Source organism: Neltuma alba, unplaced genomic scaffold (genome assembly GCF_004799145.2).
Source record: "Neltuma alba isolate B1F8T4 unplaced genomic scaffold, ASM479914v2 tig00004340_pilon, whole genome shotgun sequence".
In the NCBI taxonomy this organism is placed as follows: Eukaryota; Viridiplantae; Streptophyta; class Magnoliopsida; order Fabales; family Fabaceae; genus Neltuma; species Neltuma alba.
The window spans coordinates 16,309-39,468 of record NW_021633664.1 but is presented as its reverse complement, the minus strand read 5'-3'; the positions used below and the strand labels follow the sequence as shown (position 1 = coordinate 39,468).

The 23,160-nt window shown below is 36.3% G+C and overlaps 5 protein-coding genes across 7 annotated transcripts; 1 reads left to right on the top strand and 4 right to left on the bottom strand.

Annotated features, from left to right (window-relative positions):
• Window positions 1-127: 127 nt before the first annotated feature.
• Window positions 128-2,870, bottom strand: LOC114744348 (desiccation-related protein PCC13-62-like). The gene is made up of 3 exons (XM_028932521.1): window positions 2,451-2,870; window positions 2,132-2,357; window positions 128-707 (listed from the first exon to the last, which is right to left on the bottom strand). The coding sequence occupies exons 1-3, from the start codon at window positions 2,759-2,761 to the stop codon at window positions 330-332; spliced, it is 915 nt and encodes a 304-aa protein (XP_028788354.1). The 5' UTR covers window positions 2,762-2,870; the 3' UTR covers window positions 128-329.
• Window positions 2,871-4,667: 1,797 nt separating this feature from the next.
• Window positions 4,668-7,227, bottom strand: LOC114744343 (uncharacterized). The gene is made up of 5 exons (XM_028932514.1): window positions 6,888-7,227; window positions 6,384-6,438; window positions 6,209-6,265; window positions 5,867-5,944; window positions 4,668-5,301 (listed from the first exon to the last, which is right to left on the bottom strand). The coding sequence occupies exons 1-5, from the start codon at window positions 7,173-7,175 to the stop codon at window positions 4,826-4,828; spliced, it is 954 nt and encodes a 317-aa protein (XP_028788347.1). The 5' UTR covers window positions 7,176-7,227; the 3' UTR covers window positions 4,668-4,825.
• Window positions 7,228-7,895: 668 nt separating this feature from the next.
• Window positions 7,896-14,656, bottom strand: LOC114744346 (uncharacterized). Its single transcript, XM_028932519.1, has 10 exons — window positions 14,384-14,656; window positions 12,596-13,700; window positions 11,322-11,451; window positions 10,705-11,150; window positions 10,392-10,472; window positions 10,206-10,310; window positions 9,593-9,751; window positions 9,328-9,414; window positions 9,060-9,131; window positions 7,896-8,651 (listed from the first exon to the last, which is right to left on the bottom strand). The coding sequence occupies exons 2-10, from the start codon at window positions 13,403-13,405 to the stop codon at window positions 8,328-8,330; spliced, it is 2,214 nt and encodes a 737-aa protein (XP_028788352.1). The 5' UTR covers window positions 13,406-13,700; window positions 14,384-14,656; the 3' UTR covers window positions 7,896-8,327.
• Window positions 14,657-18,547: 3,891 nt separating this feature from the next.
• LOC114744344 (F-box protein At5g49610-like) lies at window positions 18,548-20,466 on the bottom strand. Of its 3 annotated transcripts, none has more exons than XM_028932515.1 (2): window positions 20,356-20,466; window positions 18,548-19,951 (listed from the first exon to the last, which is right to left on the bottom strand). In XM_028932515.1, exons 1-2 carry the CDS (start codon window positions 20,430-20,432, stop codon window positions 18,841-18,843), a joined length of 1,188 nt encoding a protein of 395 aa, XP_028788348.1. In that variant the 5' UTR covers window positions 20,433-20,466; the 3' UTR covers window positions 18,548-18,840. The 3 variants fall into 3 exon arrangements, with proteins under 3 accessions (XP_028788348.1, XP_028788349.1, XP_028788350.1); XM_028932516.1 differs by lacking the exon at window positions 20,356-20,466 and adding an exon at window positions 20,045-20,348; XM_028932517.1 differs by lacking the exon at window positions 20,356-20,466 and adding an exon at window positions 20,075-20,348.
• Window positions 20,467-22,517: 2,051 nt separating this feature from the next.
• On the top strand, window positions 22,518-23,148 carry LOC114744341 (uncharacterized). The gene has a single exon (XM_028932511.1). It carries the CDS (start codon window positions 22,576-22,578, stop codon window positions 23,092-23,094), a length of 519 nt encoding a protein of 172 aa, XP_028788344.1. The 5' UTR covers window positions 22,518-22,575; the 3' UTR covers window positions 23,095-23,148.
• Window positions 23,149-23,160: the final 12 nt, after the last annotated feature.

Here is a 23,160-nt window from a genome sequence, read left to right as displayed (position 1 = left end):
ATGGCAGCAAGATTGAATTTTGATAAGGTCTCCAAGTTGGGATCTAAATTTGCAGCTTCTTTTCTCCTCTTCGTATTCTAATGTTATATTTTTTTTTTTTTAAAACAGAAGAAAACAGCTCTTTTTCTAAGCGAAATTACCCTTCAATAAAACATTATCCCAACCATTCCAAGGGCCTTTTGTTGAAGTAAGACTGTAGCGGTAACAAATCCAAATCAAACACAGACTAAGTACAGTCTAAGATAAACGATCAAGCAGAAATCTTCTAATTATTATATAACTTATTAAGATCTTCTGCCTCAAACAACAAAAGCCTATTATGAGAATGACTAATTATTTGCTCTGTAAGATTTGGCAATACGCCCATCAGCACCACGAGGGTAGAATCCACCAGGATAGCGTTCATCACCACTTCCATAAACTATCCTCAACACTTCCCTAGGGGTTCTTCCGTATGCAAGCGAGTTCTTGTCACCAGCAAGCACATTCCCTGAAATTCTTCCCTCTGCTCCCAAGTTTTTTGGCACTATGAGCCCTTCGTCTTTCAGCCCTTCCTTCCCCAGCTTGTCCCTTAAAGCCGATATCCGATTCGTGAACTCAGCCACGCTCACTCCGTAAGGCGCCACCGTCGCCTCCCGCCGTTCGTATAACAAACTTCTGATCACCGCGTCTTGTCCTGATTCCACCCCCAGGAGCCCCGCCACTAGCTGTAAAATACATGCTCACTATTAGAATATGAGAGTTTCATGCCAACTCATTATGGAACAAATTCGGGGTATATATGTAGTTTTAAGAAAAGTCGTATGAAGCTATTTTCATAACAAGCCTAATATACATATATATGTATATATCTCTATTTTTCAAGAGTCTAATATGGTATTAGAATCATTCAATTTGGGACACAAAATAATTAAGATTGAGGAAAAAATGAACATGGCATACCTTCTTTTTTTTTTTAGAATCAAATGAACATGGTATGCCTAATAAATAATAATAGTAGTAGGAAGGATATTATAATATATGAGAAATTTCCACATAAACTAATTAGATAATTACTTCTTTTAAAAAACCGTGTGTATTGGGTCCTTCATTTATTGATTTTATTATTTTTTTTCTCTCTTTCCACCTCTTAAATTCAATTTGTCCTCCTGCAAAAACAATCTCAGATAATATAGTATTACAAAGTCCCAGAATTAATTATTTAAGAGCAAACATAAAAATATCCTCTTAAACCCTATTTTAATGTAATCAATATTTAATTTAAAATAATCACAATAAATGTAATCTAACTCTTTTTTTTAAATAAAAGTCTCTAAAATAATACTTTTTTATAGTGTGTATAAGGGTTTTATATTTAAGACCGGAGGAGTATAAAAATAACATGGGGAAATAGAGATTTATCAATAATAAATTGAAAGTATATAGTTTTAAGGTAGGTCCTATCAAATCGGCTTTAGGTATTTTGATAGAAAGACAGCCCCAATATATACCTGCTTCTCAAAGGTCTAATACACAATCGTGTTTAAACATGCCAAGTTAATTTTTACTACTTCCAATTCTTAATATAAGAGTTGGCTTGACATTCAATTTGATTTTAATCACTTTGTGTCTTATATTTATTCATTTTTTTCAAAGTAATCCTTATAATAATTGTACATGTTAAAAATTCAATTTTAAAAAAAAAAGATTTTAGTTGTGAAAATGGGGGAAGGGTTTCTTTTAAGAATGGGATTAAGAAAAATAGAACTGAAAATATAAACAAATTAAAAAAAAAACCAATTTAGAACTCCTTTTTTTAGTTTTTTTGGAGGGGGTAGCTCATATATATATATATATATATATATATATATATTGGCATCATTTTGGTGGCATGTCGAGGGGGATTGCAAATTCTCTTGTCCCAATTCAAATTTGATGATAGTTCTAGCCAATACAAATAATTAGTAATGATATTCTGTGAAAGACAATACCTAATTATTATAAATAATTAACTTAATAAAATTTTTTAATTTATTCAAATTACTCAACTAGCTCTTATATTAAGGACTAAAGGTAGTATATAGTTTCATGAGAGAAACTAATGAGGTTAGAGATTGTTAAACGTATGCGTAAGGTTGATTTTGAGGCTTACCGCCTTAGAAGTGAAGTTCTGGAGCTGTGGATTTGCTCCAACATAACCGGTGAGGCCAACATAAGGAATGACGTAAGACGCAAGCAAATAGTTTATTTCATTTGCATAGGGATCAAAAGGAGGGTATAGACGCCTCCCAAATGCATTGTTCATCACTTCACCAAATGCTTCACTGCTCAAGTTCAACAATGGCCTTGGAAACCCTTTCACTGTGCTTTTTATAGCCCTGCAGTATTACACGTACAAAACAAACCAGAATTTTAACAGTAAAATAATATTAAGATCAAGCATGTTTTGTTTCATACAGTTCAAGAACAACCTTAGGTGACCAACTTCCTGGAATCCAAACTGGAGGATGATGTCTCTGACTAAGAAGCCCAGATTAGCCAATCTGCCACCAACTGGTGGGGGTCCACCATCAGCTAGTTGTGGAGCTACTGAATCCAATCCATGACCCGAGGCCCCGATCAGAAAGAAATCAGCTTCCAAGTACTCTAGATTCAGAGGGAACTCCAGAAGATCTTCATCATTGTTCGTCATGCGTCCATTTACAATTACAAGCAACAGCAGAAAGCTAAGAAGAGCCACATTCATGGAGGTCTTTAAGGTGGCAGTATCATTAAAACCCATCTTTCTTGCCTGTTTTTCTGTTCGGTGTTTCTGTCTTTGGTCTGTGTTCTCGTGATTCACGTATGACTTATATATACAAGTAACCGGCCGTGTCCTTTGACAAACAGTTTGGGTCGGTTTGTTGCTACGTGTTCTTTTTGTGAATGCTTTCTAAAGAATGCCTTCTGGACATGCCATATGAAGATTGCTCCCAGGTTTTAAGTTGATTTGATTGACGAAATAATTTCAACCAAGTGAAATGGCGTTCCGTTTTGAACTAAACAAAAACGCCTTTATATTTTTATTGTTTCTCTGAAAATGACCCAGGCCAAAAAGAAAAGAAAGGCGAGATAATAAAACAGATTAGTCCATCTAGACTGATATGTAAAATTTTTCAAACGTATTCACACAGTAATATAATGATGGTGAGATTAAGAAAACGGGACGTGGGTTCGTGTCAAAGGGCATGACGATTTGAAAACTTGCAGTACAAGAAATCGTTGGATCACGCTGCTGCACTCAGGAAAAACCCTCATGGCAACGTTAATTTAACAAGTTCAGGTTTTCATTAACTTAATGTCAGAAGAGTGAAAGAGATAAGATTTATCTCTTTTTGGCGAATCAGATAGGGAGAGAGAGAGAGAGAGATTGATGGTTTTTCAGGGCAAGGAAGTGCGCCGACAAGTTTGTCAAATGTATGAGTTTGGAATTTTTAACGTATTTTCACGTGCTTTCATTCTGACTCTTGTGCTAAGATTAGGTTTGCCTATGTTAGCTGCCTTGACTAACTTCCTTTCCAAGCTAGCTTCCCAAATTTCGTGTTGCGTGGACAGTTTTTGCAAGTAATCTAAGCCCCTGGAATCAATCATTCTTTCCTTGTTATAGCAGACGCCATTATTCTTAATTCAATCATTGACTAACCTGCTCTTTTTTTTTCATTTATAAGATTTAAATAAGAACAAATATCCTCTTATTAGAAACGATCTTATTCAAGGTACTATCAAATACTAAAAGTAAATATTTTTCTTAGTTGAAATTCGAACCTTGATCCATTAAATCTACTTTTTAATTTATTAGTTAGACATAAGATCGCTACCAATGTTATTTTTAATTTGTTTTTGTATCAAGACGATTGACTGTAATTCCTCCAAACTTATGCTATATTAAAAAAAAGAAAAAACAACAACGGCAGAGATTAAATCAAAAAGGATATGGTGAATCTAGAAGTGTCATTAAATATTTTTTTCCTTATTTTTTTTTTTTGAACCTTATTGTCACTAAATATTTTTCCTTGTTATTATTTAAAAAATAATTTTTTCTGAGTGATATTTTTCCACTTATTTCTGCATTTCGGAACTAAGATGTTTCTTCTATTTCTATATTGCACCCTCTAAAATCTAAATAATAACAAAGGTCTCCTATCTCGAAAACGTTGATCATCCGTCACCATTCATCACAATTTTGTTGTTTTCTTGAAGTTTACACTATCGAAAAAAAATTCTTATTATAAAAAAAATTATGCATAAATAATGAAAACTAGATAAATTAGATTTGATTGTTGCCAGCAAAGTTTGACAAAAGTACACATTTCATCATTTAATTTTATATAAAGTTAAAATTTAGTACCTTAATTTTAAAAAATATGTTTTTATCCTTTCATCCTAATATCGTTAGTCTGAAATAATGATTTTCTTTTTCCATAGAATTCTGATGGTTGCTCCAGTACAGGCAAACATGAGAACTTAAGAAGGAATTAAAAAAAAAAAAAAAAAGGGGGCAAATTACATAAATGTACTTCAATTTTAACTTTATTGAAGTCCTAGAACTCTACCACTGAAAACATAGACGTGTTGGGTGCAAAAAAGTTTTGAAGTTCATGTATGTGACATTTATCAGTGCAGCAGCATTATATCAGCATGCACGTAGCTTATAGACGAAAACACAGCCAACTCATGATTTTAAGTTTTGGGTGAACAACACAAAACTCATCTTAATTACTTTAAACTCTACAAATGCAAAGTCATAATGCGTAAAATCGCTCTAAGACTAAGAAATTTAGGATACAAAATGACACCTACCCACTGCCTACCTGCCTACTTTCTCAGCTCTCAATCTTCTTTCTGGCTGTCTTATGTTGGTTAATGTCTCATCTCTAGATTCTCTGCCATCAGCTTCAACATCTTCATCACCATCTATGTAGATAATATTGTCTCCATCATCGCCATCCATCTCTTCCTCCCCGTCCCAATCGTCGTCATAATCTCCATCATATTCCGCGTCAATTTCTCCTCCTTCATCATCAACATTAGCACGCAGAGCGTGAAATTCCGGAGGAGGAGGGCAATCTTCTGTGATAGCCTCGTCTCTCTTTACTACGAGATGCCGGATGACTCGTTCATCTTGGTCCAGTAGACTCTTGAACTCATTAATGTATTTGGTATCAACCTCAAAGTTCATCAAAATGTAATGTGCTCTGTCAGCTTTCTTTATCTTGTAAGCTAGTTGTCTCATTCCCCAATCATTGAGCCTCCACACTCGGCCCTTTTTCTCCCTTAGAAAGTCTGCAAATTGTGTTTGCACAAGTGTGAGGAGGATGACCAGATCAAGCTATTAAGGCAATGTTGATCTCTAACACAGCAAGTAATTGTGTCCAGGTTAATGTTAAGGAATTGATGCAACAGTTTTAGTGTTTTATGATGTTACTCAAAGCCATGCAGGCATCAAATTGGCAATCCTACAATATCATGCATCTAGGAGTTTTTCTTAGTTTGAGCAAAGTATATTATTATAGTTTTACCCCTTTAAAGTTAGACCCGCAACTAATTTGCCCATGTGGTTCAAAATATGTCATCTGACCTACCTGGTTTAGTTATTACTGGGATTCTGTGATATTTTTTGTTCTATTTTCAACAGAAATAGCTATGTGAAAACTAATACAATGAAAAATCTATGTTTCACTTATATACTGAACAATTTCATAAATCTCCTAAGGCCAGAAAGAGAGGTTTGCTAATTCCCAGGCCAGAAAATGAATCACTCAAATATCTTGGGAAATTAAGGAACCAATTCTACATAGCATCAGGGACTTTGGGCAACAGGGCGCAAAAAGATTGAGAGAAAAAGTACTCTGAATCTTCTCATTGACAGCAGCAACCTCTTCTTCGTGCTTCTCGTGAATCAAGTAAACAACCTCATAGTGGCGCACTGTAAGATTAAAAAAGCAAAATATTGTGAGAGAAATGACTTTAAATGCTCATGAGATCTATAAAACAATCAGTAAACAAACATTTTATTGTTTCCACCTTCATAGAAGACGATTGATATCGAAGCATTAAAATTTTTAGAATTGACATGTACAGGTATGTGACTTCATTGGTCAGATACAAGAAACGACAACATAAAACATTACTTCTCTAATCCTTTTTCCAGTCAGAAAGGAACGGACAATTGATTCAACGCCCTACTTACTTTGATCTACATCCATATCACTTTCCAGCTCAAGCACCAGAGATTCGTAGAGCTGTCCTGCAAATTAAAACAAATGAACAAAAGGCTCAATACAGTATCCATTATCAATAAAAATCTTTAAATAAAAGATGGAGGCAACTAGAAGGAATTGAATAAATGAATTATGACCACTCACTCTCTTCAGCATCTGCAAACTCTGGAAGAACCTTCCCGTCTTCCTCAACTTTCTTCTGAAATTGGAATTAACAAACTTCACTTCATTGTCATCGAAAAAAATCAACTCATAATGAAAACGGGCTAGACATTAGTGTCAAGTGGACAAACAGTCAAACACTACGGCGACATAATAATATGATATAAACCAATCTTGTTCAAGTCTAACAAGGAATTATCAAAGAGAACAACAGAAACAAGGAGGGGTAAAAAAAAACCAATACCCATACTCTTGTTAGTGAGATTCTCCATCTAATTAATAGAGCGCAGATAAGTTTTCACAAGAGAGAAGATGGGTTGAATCATGTCAATTCTACTGATATTTTCTGAGCTAAGAAAATCTTTCAAAGGGTTCCATTGTTCTCTCGACCAAACCTAAGCATCCGTCATCTAATAGGGAAAACTGTACTATGAAACTGGGAAACAAGAATAGCAAAACGTGGGCTTCTAATTGTACGAAACTAACCTGTTTAAGGAGAACAGCTTCAGGGAAAAACCCTGTGGCCTCGTCGGGTTTGGGTATGAAGCTGTGGCTATCTTCTTTTTTGTCCCTGTTACAGGCCCCCACAATCAATGATACTGATTTCCTACGCCCAGAAAATGGCAGGAAAGAAAACGAAGAATATGAAAGATTCCTATCAGCGGATATCGAACAGGGATTGTAATTTATCGCTCTAACTCCATTGCCCATCATCATCTTTGGAGGCTTCAGTGGAAGATAAGCTGTAGATGAAGTCGGTAGGAGTACCTCCATGAAGGAAGTTTACAAGAGAAACAGCTAAAAAAGTCGCGGCAGTGATATATCCGCGAAGCGTCACCAGGGAGTAAGGCTACTTTCTATTAAAGCTTCAATTTTTATTTTTCAAATTTGTTTTGATTTTTGATAGTTGAGTTATCAACTTTTTTTTTTTTGGTGATAATTTGAATGATTACCTTGAACAATAATTTACTCTTCGGTCTAAGAAATTACACACACAAAAAGGTCATTTACTCATTTTTCTCGCAATTGAGTTAGAAGTGATATTCATGTTTAACTGCTTATTTGAGGGTTTCGATTATCTTAAATTAAGGTTTTAAAACAGTATCATAGTTCTTCAATCTATGGATGGGTGATGCTTCTTACAAAATTGTCTTTCTCGCATCCTTCATAGCTAACCTGTGATTATATCTTCAGTAGAAGAAAAGCCGTAATTATATTTCAATTTAAGTGGTTTGACTCGTGAGAGGCATATGATGAAACAAATTAGCCTAGATAACAAGAAGCATCAAGTCTTATCCAGACTCAATTTTAAAAAAGATTTCGGAAATTTTTTCAGTCATTATAGGCTGATTAAATTTAACTGCGACACTGCCAAAATTTCAAGTCCCGCGGCAGGAGGGTAACGTCAGTAAATAGTAAGTATTTTGTTCCTTGCGCTTGGACCCACCAACAATTAATACCACAATTTTAGGAGAGCAGCTTCAAAAGAGCAAGTTTGTGAATATCTCGTGTGCTATTGCTCTTATTCTATTCCAAATGTCCTCTGACAATAATATAAAGCTGTTTCGCTGATCTAACTGCATCGATTGGTGATAACACCAACATTTTCTCTGAACATGAGCAGAAAAGAGACTAAGTATGATGTTTGGGGTTTACTATTATCACCCTCTCTTCAGAGGTTCAACTCTGAAGGTTTTAAGCGTATAGCAACTTGGCTGGGAAAAATCAAGGGCAAAAGGATCATTGCCATGCCATCTATTCTTAAGGCTATCATATTGCAGTGGACAAAATACCCGAAAATCAAGGGACAGCAGATATAACTGGGGATAATAACACTATACAATGGGTTCCGAGTTTCCCACCATCTTCGAGACTAAAAAGTACCCACAAGTCCTGCCCTCAATGATATAGAAGATGACTTTGCTCTCATCGTTGTTTCTTTCCCTTTTTCTTTCTCTTGCTTCCGCTTCCACTGCTGCCGCTACTGCCAGGATTTTTCATCCCGCTCCCGGAGTTAGACGGACTCTCGGCAGCAGTGCTGCCACCAAAATTGTCGAACATGCCTGCCTGTGCTGCATTCTGTAACCACTCAAAAAACTCCTCTTCTGTCATGGTTTCCTCCACATTCATTGTTGGCATCCGACCACCTCTTTGACCCGAATGTGATCCTTTACTTGAACCATGCTTTGATGTTAAACTAGTGTTTACATGAAAACTTGGCTTATGAGTATTTGCCGCACATCTCATACCCTGCAGCAAATATGTTCAGTATTAGTGTCTTGTGAATATCTTAATCTCCATATAAACCTCAAGGCGCAAGCTTGGAAGCAAGGTAAACTAAACAATTTCATGAGAAGACAAGAAGCAGTCCAAGTATTAGTTTAGCACTTCAAAAGAAATCATTCCTCATTCCAATCTGCTGGCTGGAGCGAGTGCCCTGTAATGCAATCAAGGATGCCACGATGAATCCCCATGTTGGGTGGCCACAAGTAATTCTTGCCGAGATTAAGGGCATAGTTCTTTTTCCTTTCTAGTTAGTTTCTAAGGGCAGGTTCCTCATGCTTACTTCAACAAAGACAAGCGGCACATCATAAGATGAATAAAAATAAAATTTTTTTCCCGGTTTTTGGGGGGGGGGGGGAGTAACCACTACAGTACCTGACAGGTATACCATTCCGTGGCATCATATATCTGGCTTTCAGCACACACATAAGCAGCAGGCACATCCACCTGGGAAAAAAAGGGCAAAAAAGCAGTAAGAATATCATATTCTGACGTCATAACTAATAATACATGCAACAACGACGCCAAAATTCCATTTTAATGCTAGTTTTGAAAAAGGTTAAAATCAGAAAGCAAGACTATAGGCCACAAAATGCTTCCCAATAACAAGACTTTCCATCCGACATGGTACTTTGACCCTCACCTTCTGCAGCAATCCAAAAAGAAATGGCTGGGACAACTGTTCAACCCATCCATCACCGTCTTTGGCTTGATGAAAATCTTGGCAATCCTTTAAATGAAACAACACGGCGGAAAATATAAGTGCTGTGCCAGGGAAAAGAAGAAAAGCTTTCTCAACAAGGAAAACATGTGACTGTACAAAGGTAAATATTGTGGAAAAATCTGATATGCTTAACTAACAGTCATTCATAAGTATCAGAGGATCCATTAAGGAGATGAAGGGAAACCTGGCACCATCTTGCCCGAGACTTCTGTTTTTTTGTGTGTATCCATATATGAAAGCAGCCGCATTTTTTGCATGATATTCGCCTTGAATCACCAAAAGGGTCATCACCATCTGCATCTGATCGTGCAAATCCTGAAGGGAAGAATCCATGCCTACCATTCTACCAAAACATCCAGGGCTAAAGTTAGATAAGATATGAGCACCAAAACTAGAAAGATGATTAAGCATTTCAAGTTGTTGGTAAAGTTCAAAGACCTAGCGAATAATTTAAAAAAAAAAAAAAAAAATCAGATGAACCTTTCAGTGGGAAATACAAATGCTTGAATACCCACCGTATGTTTGATGTACTCATGTTACAATTCCAGGTTAGTAAACTTTGCACAAATATTGCTGTTAAGACAGCATAGCAGTTAATCATGTCTGCTTTTCTCATTTTATCTATTCTTATATAGCACATGTAATATATCAAAGGAGCAATGCTTCATTTCTATTATGATTTATAAACAATGGTAACGAGTCCGTCCCTCCAGGGTCATCTATATATCCATAACTATTTCCACTGGCCATATTCATAAACTTAATGCTGATCACTATGTTAAATACAGACATCATACCTTTTGAGATTGAGAAGCAGTCTGAAACCTGCGAAAGATACTCAGAAGCTCCTCCCTCCTCAATTCATCATCATAAGCTTTCCGTTTCAAGGAGTCCATAAGAACCTGGGGAATTTATTATGATTGTACAAAAGATTCAGGTGGAATTTGCTCGACTTTCTGAGTGAGCAAAAACAGCAAACTTACCTCATAAGCATTTTGAAGTTTCTTAAAAGCTTCTGCTGCCTTTTCATCACCCATATTTTTATCAGGATGCACCAACATTGCCTAACATTCAATATAAACATCTAATTCACGTAAGAAATTATCAAGCAACAGCAGCAAGATGCAAAAAGTTTGTTATAAATTTATAGAAGAAAAACAATAAGCACTAGATAACCGCTCAAAGGATCACTAACGGTCCTGTAACACCTAAGACTAAGAGTATAGCATATTAGATAGATCTACTAAGAAACAAGACATAGTTAAGCCAGTATCAGCATCAGAGAATGGCAATAACCTTTTTCCTATATTCCCGTTTCACTAGTGAGGCATCAATGTTCTGATAGCGGGTCAGGCCCAATACTGAGTAATGATCAGAGCAGTTCAACAAACGGACGACTTCATCTTCAGAAGGTAAATCAGAGTCAACCCCACTAGTTGAAGGTACTCCAGCATTTCGATCCGCAGACGATCCAGCCCCATTTTCAGAGTAAGCGTGCATTGGCTCATCACTAGAGAAATCTGGCTGACCTTGCATTCCAGCTCTATGTTCAGAAGCATTGAATTGACTTTGCTCATTTATCCTTTTCTTGAGGAAGTATATTAGAACATCGCTTGAAATAAATGACAGATTTAGAGCCAATAGCAAGCCAAGCCACCCAACATACATCCAAGCACAATAGACAGAATACACAGTGGTGATAAGTAGTGCAAGACGTTCATGGCTCAACTTGTATGCCAGTCCTGAATTTAAATATTGACAAGCATTAGTAACTTTTCCAGGAAAATGCATGATAACAGCATATCTTAATGCTTTGTACATGAACATAAATATGTATTGTGAGGGTGCAAACACAAAAAGGCTCAGAGAGACAGAGAAAATGATCCAAACAACACAAAAGACCAACAGATCACCTCCAAGGAAGATGAAAGTTGCAGTTATCCAGAAGCTGCCATAAATCCACAAGAAAACAAGTCCAAGGATTGCAACTACCAAAGTTGCAAGAGTAAGCCCAAGGAAGAATCCAATCAAGGCAGCCAGGCCCTGAGCCATTATGAGAACCAGTTAGAGTATATAGGAAAACACGTATTTCAGCTACAAGAGGCACTCAAAACCAATTTCAGGAAAGAAAATCATGGTGAGTCACGCTATATGCAAATCAACACCATGCACAAAACAAAATGTTACAAAACAGATAACGTGCATCTCCACCCCACAGGGAGTGTGATGATGGGAGTTATGAATTTGGCATATTGCTTGGTCATTTATCGCTGGATTACCGGGCATATCTTTAGTTCTCAATATAAAATTGCAATTATGAGAACAAGCATATATCTAGAAGTTGCAAATGGCATCCAATGCCTCCAGCTTCTGACAGTGAAATTGTGAGAGAGAGAAAAAAGGCTATAAAATAATTTAGGAGCAGGTCAACATTTAGATATTAAATAGCGATCTTACAGATAAATGATGAAAATAAAGCACGGTATTCACCCAAAATCTATACCTACTGAGCTACAAATAAATGAGACAACAGGCAGTGAAATATTCATAATCCAAAGCTGGAATTCTTTCAAGTTCACAATATTCATACTCAATCATATAGTTGGCTCCTTTTTTTGGTGAAAATCATACAGTTGGCTCCTCCGTAACCAAAACCAATCACACAAAAAAAGCCAGAAGGGCTGTTAAAATTTCCGTGCCAGTTGCTTTAACATTTAAAACACCTATTACACACTTGAAGACAGCAAAGGTTTTGGAGCTCATGAAAATTTATTAGATCCATTGTTCTTCACATTGAGGATAAAAATACACAATCATCATATAAATTACATAGAAACTCATGAATGACTCATTCAAATGTGCAAAATTGAATTCTCAAAAAGGTATAATGATACTTTTGGGATCTTCTAAAATCCAGTTTCATGATTCATCATTTACATATGCCAACTTCCAACCATGACAAGAAAATGGAGAATCAAAACAGCAAGACCATAACATCAAATAATCACTAGGGCCACCTAATGTGTTGAAGATATACAAAATTTATTAACACAGAGGTTACATATAAGGAAGCGAGAAATATGAATAACGGTTAAAAAGATTCAACAAAGTATATTCACTCAACAACAACAAACAACAATGATCAAAACCTAACTTGAAGGTAGAAACAATAATAACTACCGCTTACCAGAATAACAAGAAACTTGAGCATCCCTATCATACCAATCACCGAGAATATGCTGCACCATATAACAGAGAAGAAGGAAACAGTCCCCATTCGTACAAAGGAATCAATACCCCTAAGTGCACAGTCCAACCAAAACACTGATAAAAGAAGCAGTATATTCCCAAACTGTAAAACCCATTTCAAAGCAACGGGATATGCCTGCTGGATTTTCATTTTAAGATGATCACACGCTTTGAAAATACTGGACGTTACAGATACAAACAATGGCTTCCGTCTGGTTAGCCACATTGTAACTGCTGCAAAGATGGATGATAACCACAACCTTAATCTCCAAAAATACGTATTATTGGCAACATCTACTTTTTCTACAATACTTTGGATGTGAAACCAATTCAGGAAATAGCTCAACCAACTTTTCATATTTAGTTGACCTTGATTACTTCTAGGTAATGCCCCATTTTCTTTTTGTATAGGAATTTCCATATTCTGACTGCCTTCTCCTGAATTACTCCTGAAAGACAATGGTTCCCCCAGGTCATGCTCATTAACTGTTCCCCGCTTCTCTTTCCTGGAAAATTTCTCACAGTTTCGCACATTGTATTTACCATCTCCAGCAGTAGTTTCTTGGGCATTCTGTGAAGGACTGCTGCTCTGGTTTCTATCTGGGACCTCTTCGCCAGGGAAGACCTTCACCTTGCCACCTTTAGCATGTCCTTTCACATCTGAAAGCACAGACCCAGAAACCGGTTTTTTGTGGTTCAAACCATGATGATCCATTCCGTTTTTCTGTTGATTACCTTTCCGAGCCATAAATCGTCAATATCTTGAGGAACAGTACAAAGGAGATCTCAAATTATGCCATTTTTAATTCCATCAGACGAAGCATGCCACAATGGTGGTATTAAGCCCGGTTTCTGGAGCTATAGAATAGAAAGTTTCAGCATGTAATTGCAGGTATCTCAACGCAAGAACTGCACTTATGAAGGACATGTCAAGTTTTCACCCAGTCGTAAGAGATTACATAGATATAGTTAACCATCAATATATTATTGATGGAAAATTTCAACCCCAATGACGCCAAGCCTCTTCACTGATTGCAATTTCCCTATAACAACATAATTGAGTATCAGAAAACTCCTAATAACAACTTGATTACTCGAGGTGTGAGTAACTTAATATGAAAGATATAGCGACGATGGCAATATAATGTTATATATGTGACTCGCCGTAGAACAGATAAGAACAAGTGCTTCTATAAGCTAAGCAAACTACTTCATACAAGTAGTGGTCAACGTGAATGCATGTGGTCGGATGCAAAATTATCCACAAGAAGAATCTGACAAATATGAGGTCAATCGCAACTTTAATTATATCTTATGCTGGTGTGTGATGCATGCTAATTGTCGGGATAGAAAGCAGGTGAACGCAAAGGCAGTGCCTATGTGTCATTATCAGACAGCAATTCAAGTCGTCACATACTAAACGCTAGTTACGAACACGTTTTAAGTCTCTTATTTAACTCGTAATACCCATAGCTTGTGTACAAAGTTTCCAGTTCATCAGCAAGAAAACTGATACTCAAGAACCCAATAAAGTATTTAAAAAGAAGAACCCCAAAATCCTAGATGTTGCAAAACCCATTATCATTCACACAGCCCCCCACATGAAATTCAACGAATATCTCAACAAAAACGTAAACGAAGACCGCGATAAAGTTAAAGAATACCTAGTGATGAAAGATTACATGCAAGAAGAATGTGCAGCCGGAGATCATCACTAAGAACATACCTTAAGCTACCCCACGATGATACAGACGAGATGCCCAATGGAAAAAAAAATTAAGCAAGGAGAGATAGAAAGATGGAAATCCCTAACACCAGAGGATTGTTGGGTACCAAAAACCCCAAAACAACATTGCTGTTTGGCGTATTTTCATCTTGTAGGAATCGGATAGGGAAGCTATATAAGGGGAAGATGCCAAAAGCTGTGAGTATAGGCTGCAGAGAGAGGGAGCCACTCACGAAGCTGTAGAATGGCAAAGCCTCCTTCTTGACCCGGCCTTGTTACTCCCCTCTCATCCACGGCCACTGATGCTGCTGAATAAGGCACTGTTTGGCTTACTCATTATTCGTGTTCCAAACACGGAAGAGCATCCCTGCCGATGCCCACGTTCCATGCTGACCTCGTCATAGTTTTTTAATTGGGAAAATTTCACTGTAGGACCGCAGAAGATAATTAATTTCAAAGAGCCCCCAAAACTTTCTAAAATTTCACTGCAGGACCAAGGGGGCAAACTGATATTAATTCCACAAAGAAAATGACCCTATTGCCCCTCATGTGAACAAGTATGGGAGAACCTATTTGCAAGTGAGGTTAGATAATTTACAACATGCATAGATATATTTACAATTAAAATTAGTCCATTTACACATTACCTTCTTCACCTGAAGAATGTGTCTGAGTGAATAAGTGTGGGACAGCCCATTTGCAAGTGGGACTAGACAATTTGCAACATACATATATTTATTTACAACTGGAATTAGTCCATTTACATGTCACTTCCTTCACCTGAAAAAGGTCTCCGTGAGTGAACAAGTGTAGGAGTGCCCATTTGTAAGTGGAATTAGTCAATTTGCAACATACATACATTTATTTATAATTAGAATTAGTCCATTTACATATCACCTCATTCACCTGAAAAAGGTGCCTGTGAGTGAATAAGTGTGAGAGAACCCATTTGCAAATGGGACTAGTCAATTTACAACATACATACCTTTATTTACAACTGAAATTAGTCTATTTACATGTCACCCTACAATAAGTATTATGAGGGGCAATAGCGTCATTTTCTTTGTGGAATTAATATCAGTTTGCCCCCTTGGTCCTGCAGTGAAGTTTCAGAAAGTTTTGGGGGCTCTTTGACATTAATTGTCTTCTGCGGTCCTACAGTGAAATTTTCCCTTTTTAATTTTTCAATTGATTAAACGTGGAACATTTAATTAATATTTTTGTGTACAGTTTTATTGTGAAAATTTATTCATTCTACAAACTTGACACAATTCACAAATGAAAATTGAATATGTAATAAAAATGACACCACAATCGCCCTTATTTGCAAATTAAAAAAAAAATCATCCATGCCGTTTTTAGGTCTCATTTAATATGAAGTTTAAAAGGAGATTTTCTTTCTATGATACAAAAATCAAGATATGCAATTTTTTTTGGATCAATAAGACATGCAATCTTCTTACTAATTTTTTTTTCGTATTTAAAGACAACATTCCTCGTTTATAACAATACCTTTTTATTTTATATTATTTTCTATTTCATAATATCATATCTATTATTTTATATTATTTTATATTATTATCTCATATATCTCATTTAAGCCTTATTAGGATATTTTCACTTATTTCAGCTTTTAATTTTTAAACATAACTGAAATGTTATAAAAGGAACAGATAAAAAATGAGGTTAATGCAAATAAATGAGAAAAAGCTTTAAGACCGTATAACCTCTGTAGTTAAGAATATTTATGACTAAAAGCGAGTGGTCACTTGAATTTAAATTTGCACCTAATTCGACTTACATTAGTGTCACTTTTATGAGTTTACCAATTTATATTTTATAAAAATATAAAATGGATCTAATTTTTTAGGGGAAAAAAAGTAAAATAGAAACACATTTATTGAGAACAAATAAAATTTGGGGGGGGGGGCTACAAAAAATATGAAACAATGAACACTAAACTTGAGTGTTGTTTTGGTAACATATTTCCAACCTCGTGTATTTTATTTCATGCTAGCAAGTTGATGACCCTATTCTCTTACAATACACTGAAACGCCTGTAAAATTTTCTTCCTAACAATATTTAAAAAAAAAAAACACAATGTAGTAACATTGTCATTAGTTCAAAATTACTTTTTAAGTTAAAAGATAGAGAATATGATGATCATTAAATTTGTCAATAAATAGTCATACTCCCTCCAATCCTTAATATAGAAGGAAAACAATTAATATAAAGAATTAATTTTAATTTTAAATATAAGACTTTGATTCATTTCATTTCTATATTTATTATTTTTTAAACTAATTTAACTAACATAAAAATTAATATATAATTTAATGTTGAAAGAAATATTTTAGAAATATTATATCACATTTATGATAATTAATTTATCTAATTTTTTAATATATTCAAGTTAAAAATTAAAATTGCTAGTAAAATTGACACCGCGGGGCAGATGAAATGAGCAGCGGGCAGCAAGTTAAGATTGCCAAACAACTCTGCTGGCCAAATGAAAAAGGCAACAGCCTGTTGGTCAACCAGTCTTACATGAGGCGCGAGTTAGTCAAAAGGTCCGAATACGGATAATGAGAAGATTAGGTCGCTTACCACCTCCCTTTGAAAAGGACTCTCATATCTCTTCGAATATTATGTTATTTATTTGATTCTTCCCAAATAAAACATCCAAATTGTTTTTCCTTTAAGCATGTATATGTGTATATTTCGTTTGATTTAAAAAGAGTCACACAGGCTCTGAGGGGACAAAATATTTAGGAAGATGCAGATCATTTGTTAATGATCACACGACAGACAGGATTCAGTATAAAGTCATACATATGACAGCAGAATCACACATTGAAAAAGATAACACAGGCTGATTCTGGCTTCAGCAGCAGTCTTTTGAAGATTACGCTGCAGTTCCCGAGAAAGGCTGTGATCACTGAACTGATCACATACCAGACACAGCAAATATGAACAAAGATAGAGAGAGATCCTTCACATGTAATCAACCACACTCCTATATCTGATCTCATTCATGTCAAGATCAGAAACAAGAAAAGAAAAAGAAAAGATCCCCCTCGAATTCCCTTCTTATTGGCAAATAAATGTCTTGAGGATTACTGAGATTTGAGATTTGGATATACTCACACTACAGTTTGAAATTAAAAAAAAAAACACACACACACACACACTAGTTCAGCATATGGAACTGAATACACACCCATTCAAGCTTCCAACCACAGAAGATAGGGAAGATTATCTCAAGGATAGTTCATGTGGAAGATCCATTAATTGTAATCAATTAGCTCGAAGATAGGATTGAGTAAATGAGACTGAATGCATGATTAACCACATTTTTAGTTAACAGGTCAAATGGTTACTGTTGGATTCTTGATGCAGATGCCATGCATCATAGCCTACCAAGCAATGGACAGTAAAGAGGAAAAAACCTAGTGGTGATGACGATCATATCATACGTGGCCATTCTTCAAATTCCACAACAGCATCTCATATTCTACCATGTTACCATGTTGTCCAATCCTGTTCCTGTATTGATGCCCATACTTCATAGGCTATAAATAAACCCCCAAGAGCATCTAACAAGAACATCTAAGAATGAGATAATCAGTTCAGAAACCAGGCAGTCTGAACGTTAATGTCCTGGTGAACGACCGTCGAGGGTTGAGTCAAATATTCCCTATGGACTCGTGTGAAAATCAGTTCTAGATGTGGGTATTCTGAAACAAAATGTCCTCTAGAGATGCTTGAACAGACGGGTGTGATAATTTTTCATGCAACAATCTGAATAACTAAAGTTACAAAATAGTTATGATTCAATGACAACAAGAAGCCTTATCCCATGGACAGTTATGAACTCAATTATTCTACTAATAATCTATTGAGAAAGTGGCTGTATCCAGATAGCTGCCAAAGGATAAAATCAGAAACGTGACTGATAGATGATTGGAAAAATGTAACTCAATGAGGGAAGCCGCACATTGAAATCAAACCCAACATTCACATAAGATATAGCCCAATGAAGGTTGCTTTTTAGATTGTACTGTCTCTACTTGGGAAGATCATCAGTACATATAAGAAAGCAATAACTCATTAATACCATGGACATGGCACAAAATAACAAGCATACAATATAAAACCAGGAATAAATTATAACAATAGCCAGCTTTGCAGTATTTATATGATTGAGGATATTTCACCTCGTCTTCTTTCTATTACATGGCAGGAAAACTATTAGGGCCAATTAGCTAATGTTCAGATATTAATGTAGCCACTATTGAACGGTTTATCCAAGGCAAGGCAGATTTCATAACTCTACAATTGATATAATGTGCTGAAATATACAAGACCATTAACGTGTAACAAATAACAATCGTCCAATGATTACAATATACTGCAGCTAGAAATATGTACAGAAATCACCAAATTCAAGCGCAGCTCAATTGCATGTGAACAATGCACTGCGGTATGCATGGGCGGAAAACCATAATGGGAGTGTTGAGCTGTACTTCACAGAGTACATCTCTTTCCAAATTCGGGTCCTGTGATGATAAACCAAAACCTGCTTATGAGTTGCCAGCAGAATATATTCAGTTGTCTGACTTATCGGAAAGATTCCTGGCACCATCCCTCTGATACACCTCAGACTCACCTTATCCACCATAGACCATTCTTCTTTCCAGTAATCATTTAGTACCCATATGTTCATCCAAGATTCTGAAATCTGAATAATGGACAGACAACCATTGAGCTCCAGGAGATATATTCTGTGTCCCATTCCATAAATCACATCATATGGCAATTGCATCTTTTTCCAATTATCACAACTAAGATCAAGCACAAGTATGTAAGCCGAATTAACAGTCAGCCAATGCAGAGCATTATTGACAAAAACAACTTGGTTCTTATTCATATGGGAGAAATGATCATCTTGGAATGAAGTGAACTTTCTCCACTTGTTCAACTCTGAATCAAACACTAAACATATGAAACTTCCATCTGAACGATGACCAAAGGTGCGATGGTAACCTGCTAGGACAACTTTAAACTTCTGATATGTCAAATCACATGCCAAACCAACCAGTGTTGCTTCACCATCCGGATAAAACCGAGTCACGGGCCTTTCCCTACTCCTGGGAAGCAACTTAAACTCACGAGTCATTGGATTACAAACGTAGTAGACACCTTTATCAGGAATACTGGAGCAACATAGTAAGCCACAACAAGATGCCCTAACCTTAACTCTATCATTCAAAAATGCCAGCGAAAGTTCAGAGCCGCCCCTTACTTTATCAACACAGATCAAGCTAGATTTTGACTCTGATGCGTCTGAAATGTCCAAAAGGATCATGGAGTTCTCACTAGATATTTCATTATAGAGTTGAATGAAATACTTGTCCGAGGGCAACCTATACCAGAGCTTACACACGGTTTTGCTCCTAAAAAGTGACTTGATGGGCAACCTTGCAAGAATCTGAATAACCACTTCCTCTGGGAAAACCCCATCCCTTCGCATATTCATGATTGAAACCTCAAATGCGCAAACAAATCTGGAATTTCGAAACAAAAACGAAAAACGTGTGACTTTACGAGCTTTTCTTACCGTGACAAAATTCGGGGATGGGCATCGGATGAAACCCCACCTGAACAAATGGAGACGGAAAGAATTTAACCTGAGAATCGTACGGTTCTTATGCACAAAAAGACACAATGGATTTTCATTTTCCCTTCACTTCTCAACAATTTAAAAGGAGATAGTTGAATTCATTCATCATTTTCGCAACCTATCGAAACGATTGCGTTCACCTTGGTGCGCAAATACCCCAGGAAAAGAAAAAGAACTGCGAACGAGTGGATCAAGCTTATGAAATATTGGGAGAGGATGGAGTATCACTGTAAGATAAAGAGCCAAAGGGGCGACCAAAAGCGAGACAGGAGGGAATCGAAAGCCCACCGGAGACACGTGGAGCGTGGACTAAAAATAAGCAACTGATGATGAATGATGTGACGACCGAGGGGACAATTGGACATTGGACCAGTTCGTCGCTATGCCATAGCTCCTTGGGCTCTGGGAAGAACTTTTGATGCAGACCACAAGCAAAGTGAAAATGGATTGGGCTGAAACGTGGCTTTTTCGAGTTTTCCCTCCGATTTCACAAGTTAACCCCAGGGTGGGAAAACCTTCCCTTCGAGGACAGACAACTGATGAAAGTCGGAAACCATGCATCCAGAAAATGCCAGAAAATTATTTGCTTTCGCGGCGCGTTGAGCAGTACAAATGCATTTTATAAGGGAAAATTACGCTCATGGCCCATATAAGACAATTAATTCACAAAAAATCTCTTGAAATTCCAAAATAAATCCCAAGTCCCCAGATACCTATGTGTAATAAATTGTAATTGTAAAATTATCTATTTATCCCCATTCATTTATAACTTTAACAGTGACTATTGACAACCCGAGAAGAAGTGGTTAACAACCTCAACAGTGCCTCTGGTATCCCACAGAGTGAGTTGTCAGAGGCACTGCCGAGATTGTTAACTACTTCTCCTCGAGTTGTCAACAGTCACTGTTGAGGTTATAAATAAATTATTGCAATAAAATTAATGGGGATAAATAGATAATTTCATAATTTCAATTTATTACACACAGATCCCTGGGGACTTAAAAATCATTTTGGAATTTTTAGAGACTTTTTATGAATTAATTGTCTTATAGGGACCAATGTGTAATTTTTCTTTTCCGAAAGTGGTTTGAGAAATTATATAAACTTTTACTGCCTTTCTTTTTGGGCCCGCACATAAATTATTGCTACTAACTCACATTACAATTCGACTCTTACAGATCAACTTGATTGAGTAAATTGCGTAGTTTTTCAAAATTTTATTAAAAATAGAAATTTATCTACTATTATATATGTTATTAAAAAAATAATCATATGATCAACACTGTTAAAATTATATTTTTTATTTTTAAATTTTTTACAAAATTTTCATAAAAATATAAAATAAGTTACATAAATTATACTTAAAATTCGATAAGGAAAAAATTAAATTTAATATGTAATTTAAGAAATCTTAAAATTAATGTATTTGTATTGTGTAATTTGATTGGGCATAATGATGATATCCCTTTTTATTTAAAAAAAATTGTAAAATAAAGGAATAATGTTCTCTATTTTTTTTCCCCTTTTGATAAAAACCCATCGTTAACAACATAGAATTTTCATCTCAAAATGAGTATTATGGGACAATTCAGTCCATGTAAGCTTAAGACCCCACCAGTAGAGCCGGTAATACGGGGGCCCAGCCCACCAAAAAAGGCAAGCTCGGGTTGGCATTTTGCCAGCCCGCCACAGTGCGGGTTACTCTAACCCGCACTGCTTTTGGCCCGCTTCACCGCGAGCTGGCCCGCCAACTACTTTTTTCTTTTTTTTTTTTTTTACTTTTTTTATTTTTAAACATTATATAATATAGTTAGATGATTTTGACTCTCAAATTTTATATGGACATTACCTCATTTATATCATTATATATATAATTAATTAAGCACTTCATATATATGTGTATGGTTATATGAAGAGCACTGTCCATTTTTTATTTTTATATCTATTTGTCATTACTATACACGGCTTCATGAGATTAGATGAATGTGTGATTTTCATATAGTCATACATACACACACATAAAAGATTTACTTAATTAATTTGGATAAAAAAACTAGTTAAATTAATTATTTATAAAAAATATATGTTAGTTTTTCTTAAATATCTTCTAAAATTATAAATTAATTCTTATGTTTTTTTATTAGAATCTATTACTCAAGTTTAAAACTCGGAACCTAATTTCAACATTTCAAATTAGACTTAACTCATATTAATATAATAAATTTTAAAAAAAAATTTAGGCAGGCTGGCAAGTGGGCTCGGGCTGCGGGCTACTTCGGCTCGCACTGCATTTGGCCCTCACCGTGATGGGCTGGCCCGTATCCGCACCCCAGCCCACTTTTCCAAGTCTACCCACCACTATATATGGGACAAATGCCAAAACTTTTTATAAAACCCCCACCGTAAGGATCATCACCCACACCAGAATTGGTTCAAAGTTTCAATCTTTCTGTCCGTTATCAGTTTATCAGTACCACCCAGAAGCTCTCAGGACACCAAAGAACCACCATGTCTTTAGTAACAGAGGAGCTGAAGGCGAAAGCTGAGGTGTACCATGGAGGCCAAGTTTGCAAAGAGAGGTTCTCATTGTTGCTGGCTGAGATGGGGCTACCAGATGGGCTCTTGACGACGACGTTTCAGCAGGAGGAGGAGAACAATATCATCCAGGAATGTGGCTTCGTGAAGGAGATAGGGTTCGTTTGGCTGAAGCTTAGGGAGAAGAAAGAGCACAGGTTCGACAACATCCTCGTATGCTTCGACACCGAGGTTACGGCATTCTTGGAGCCAAACAAGATCAAGAATCTGAGAGGGGTCAAAGCTAGGGACTTCCTGGTTTGGTTCACCTTGATCGAGATTTATGTCAGAGACCCTCCTCCTCCACAAGGCTCTGTCATTACCTTCAGGTCTCTGCTTGGCTTGTCCACGTCTTTCCCTCTGTCTCTCTTCAAATCAGACAGGGAAGAAGAAGAAGCATCTCCGGGAGAAGCAAGGATGGTGGAGAAATGGTGGAAAACGATCAAACTGTAAATTGATTAGGTAAAAATCAAAGGAGGAAAAATAAAGGGATTATTATTGTTATTATTCACCGATGTA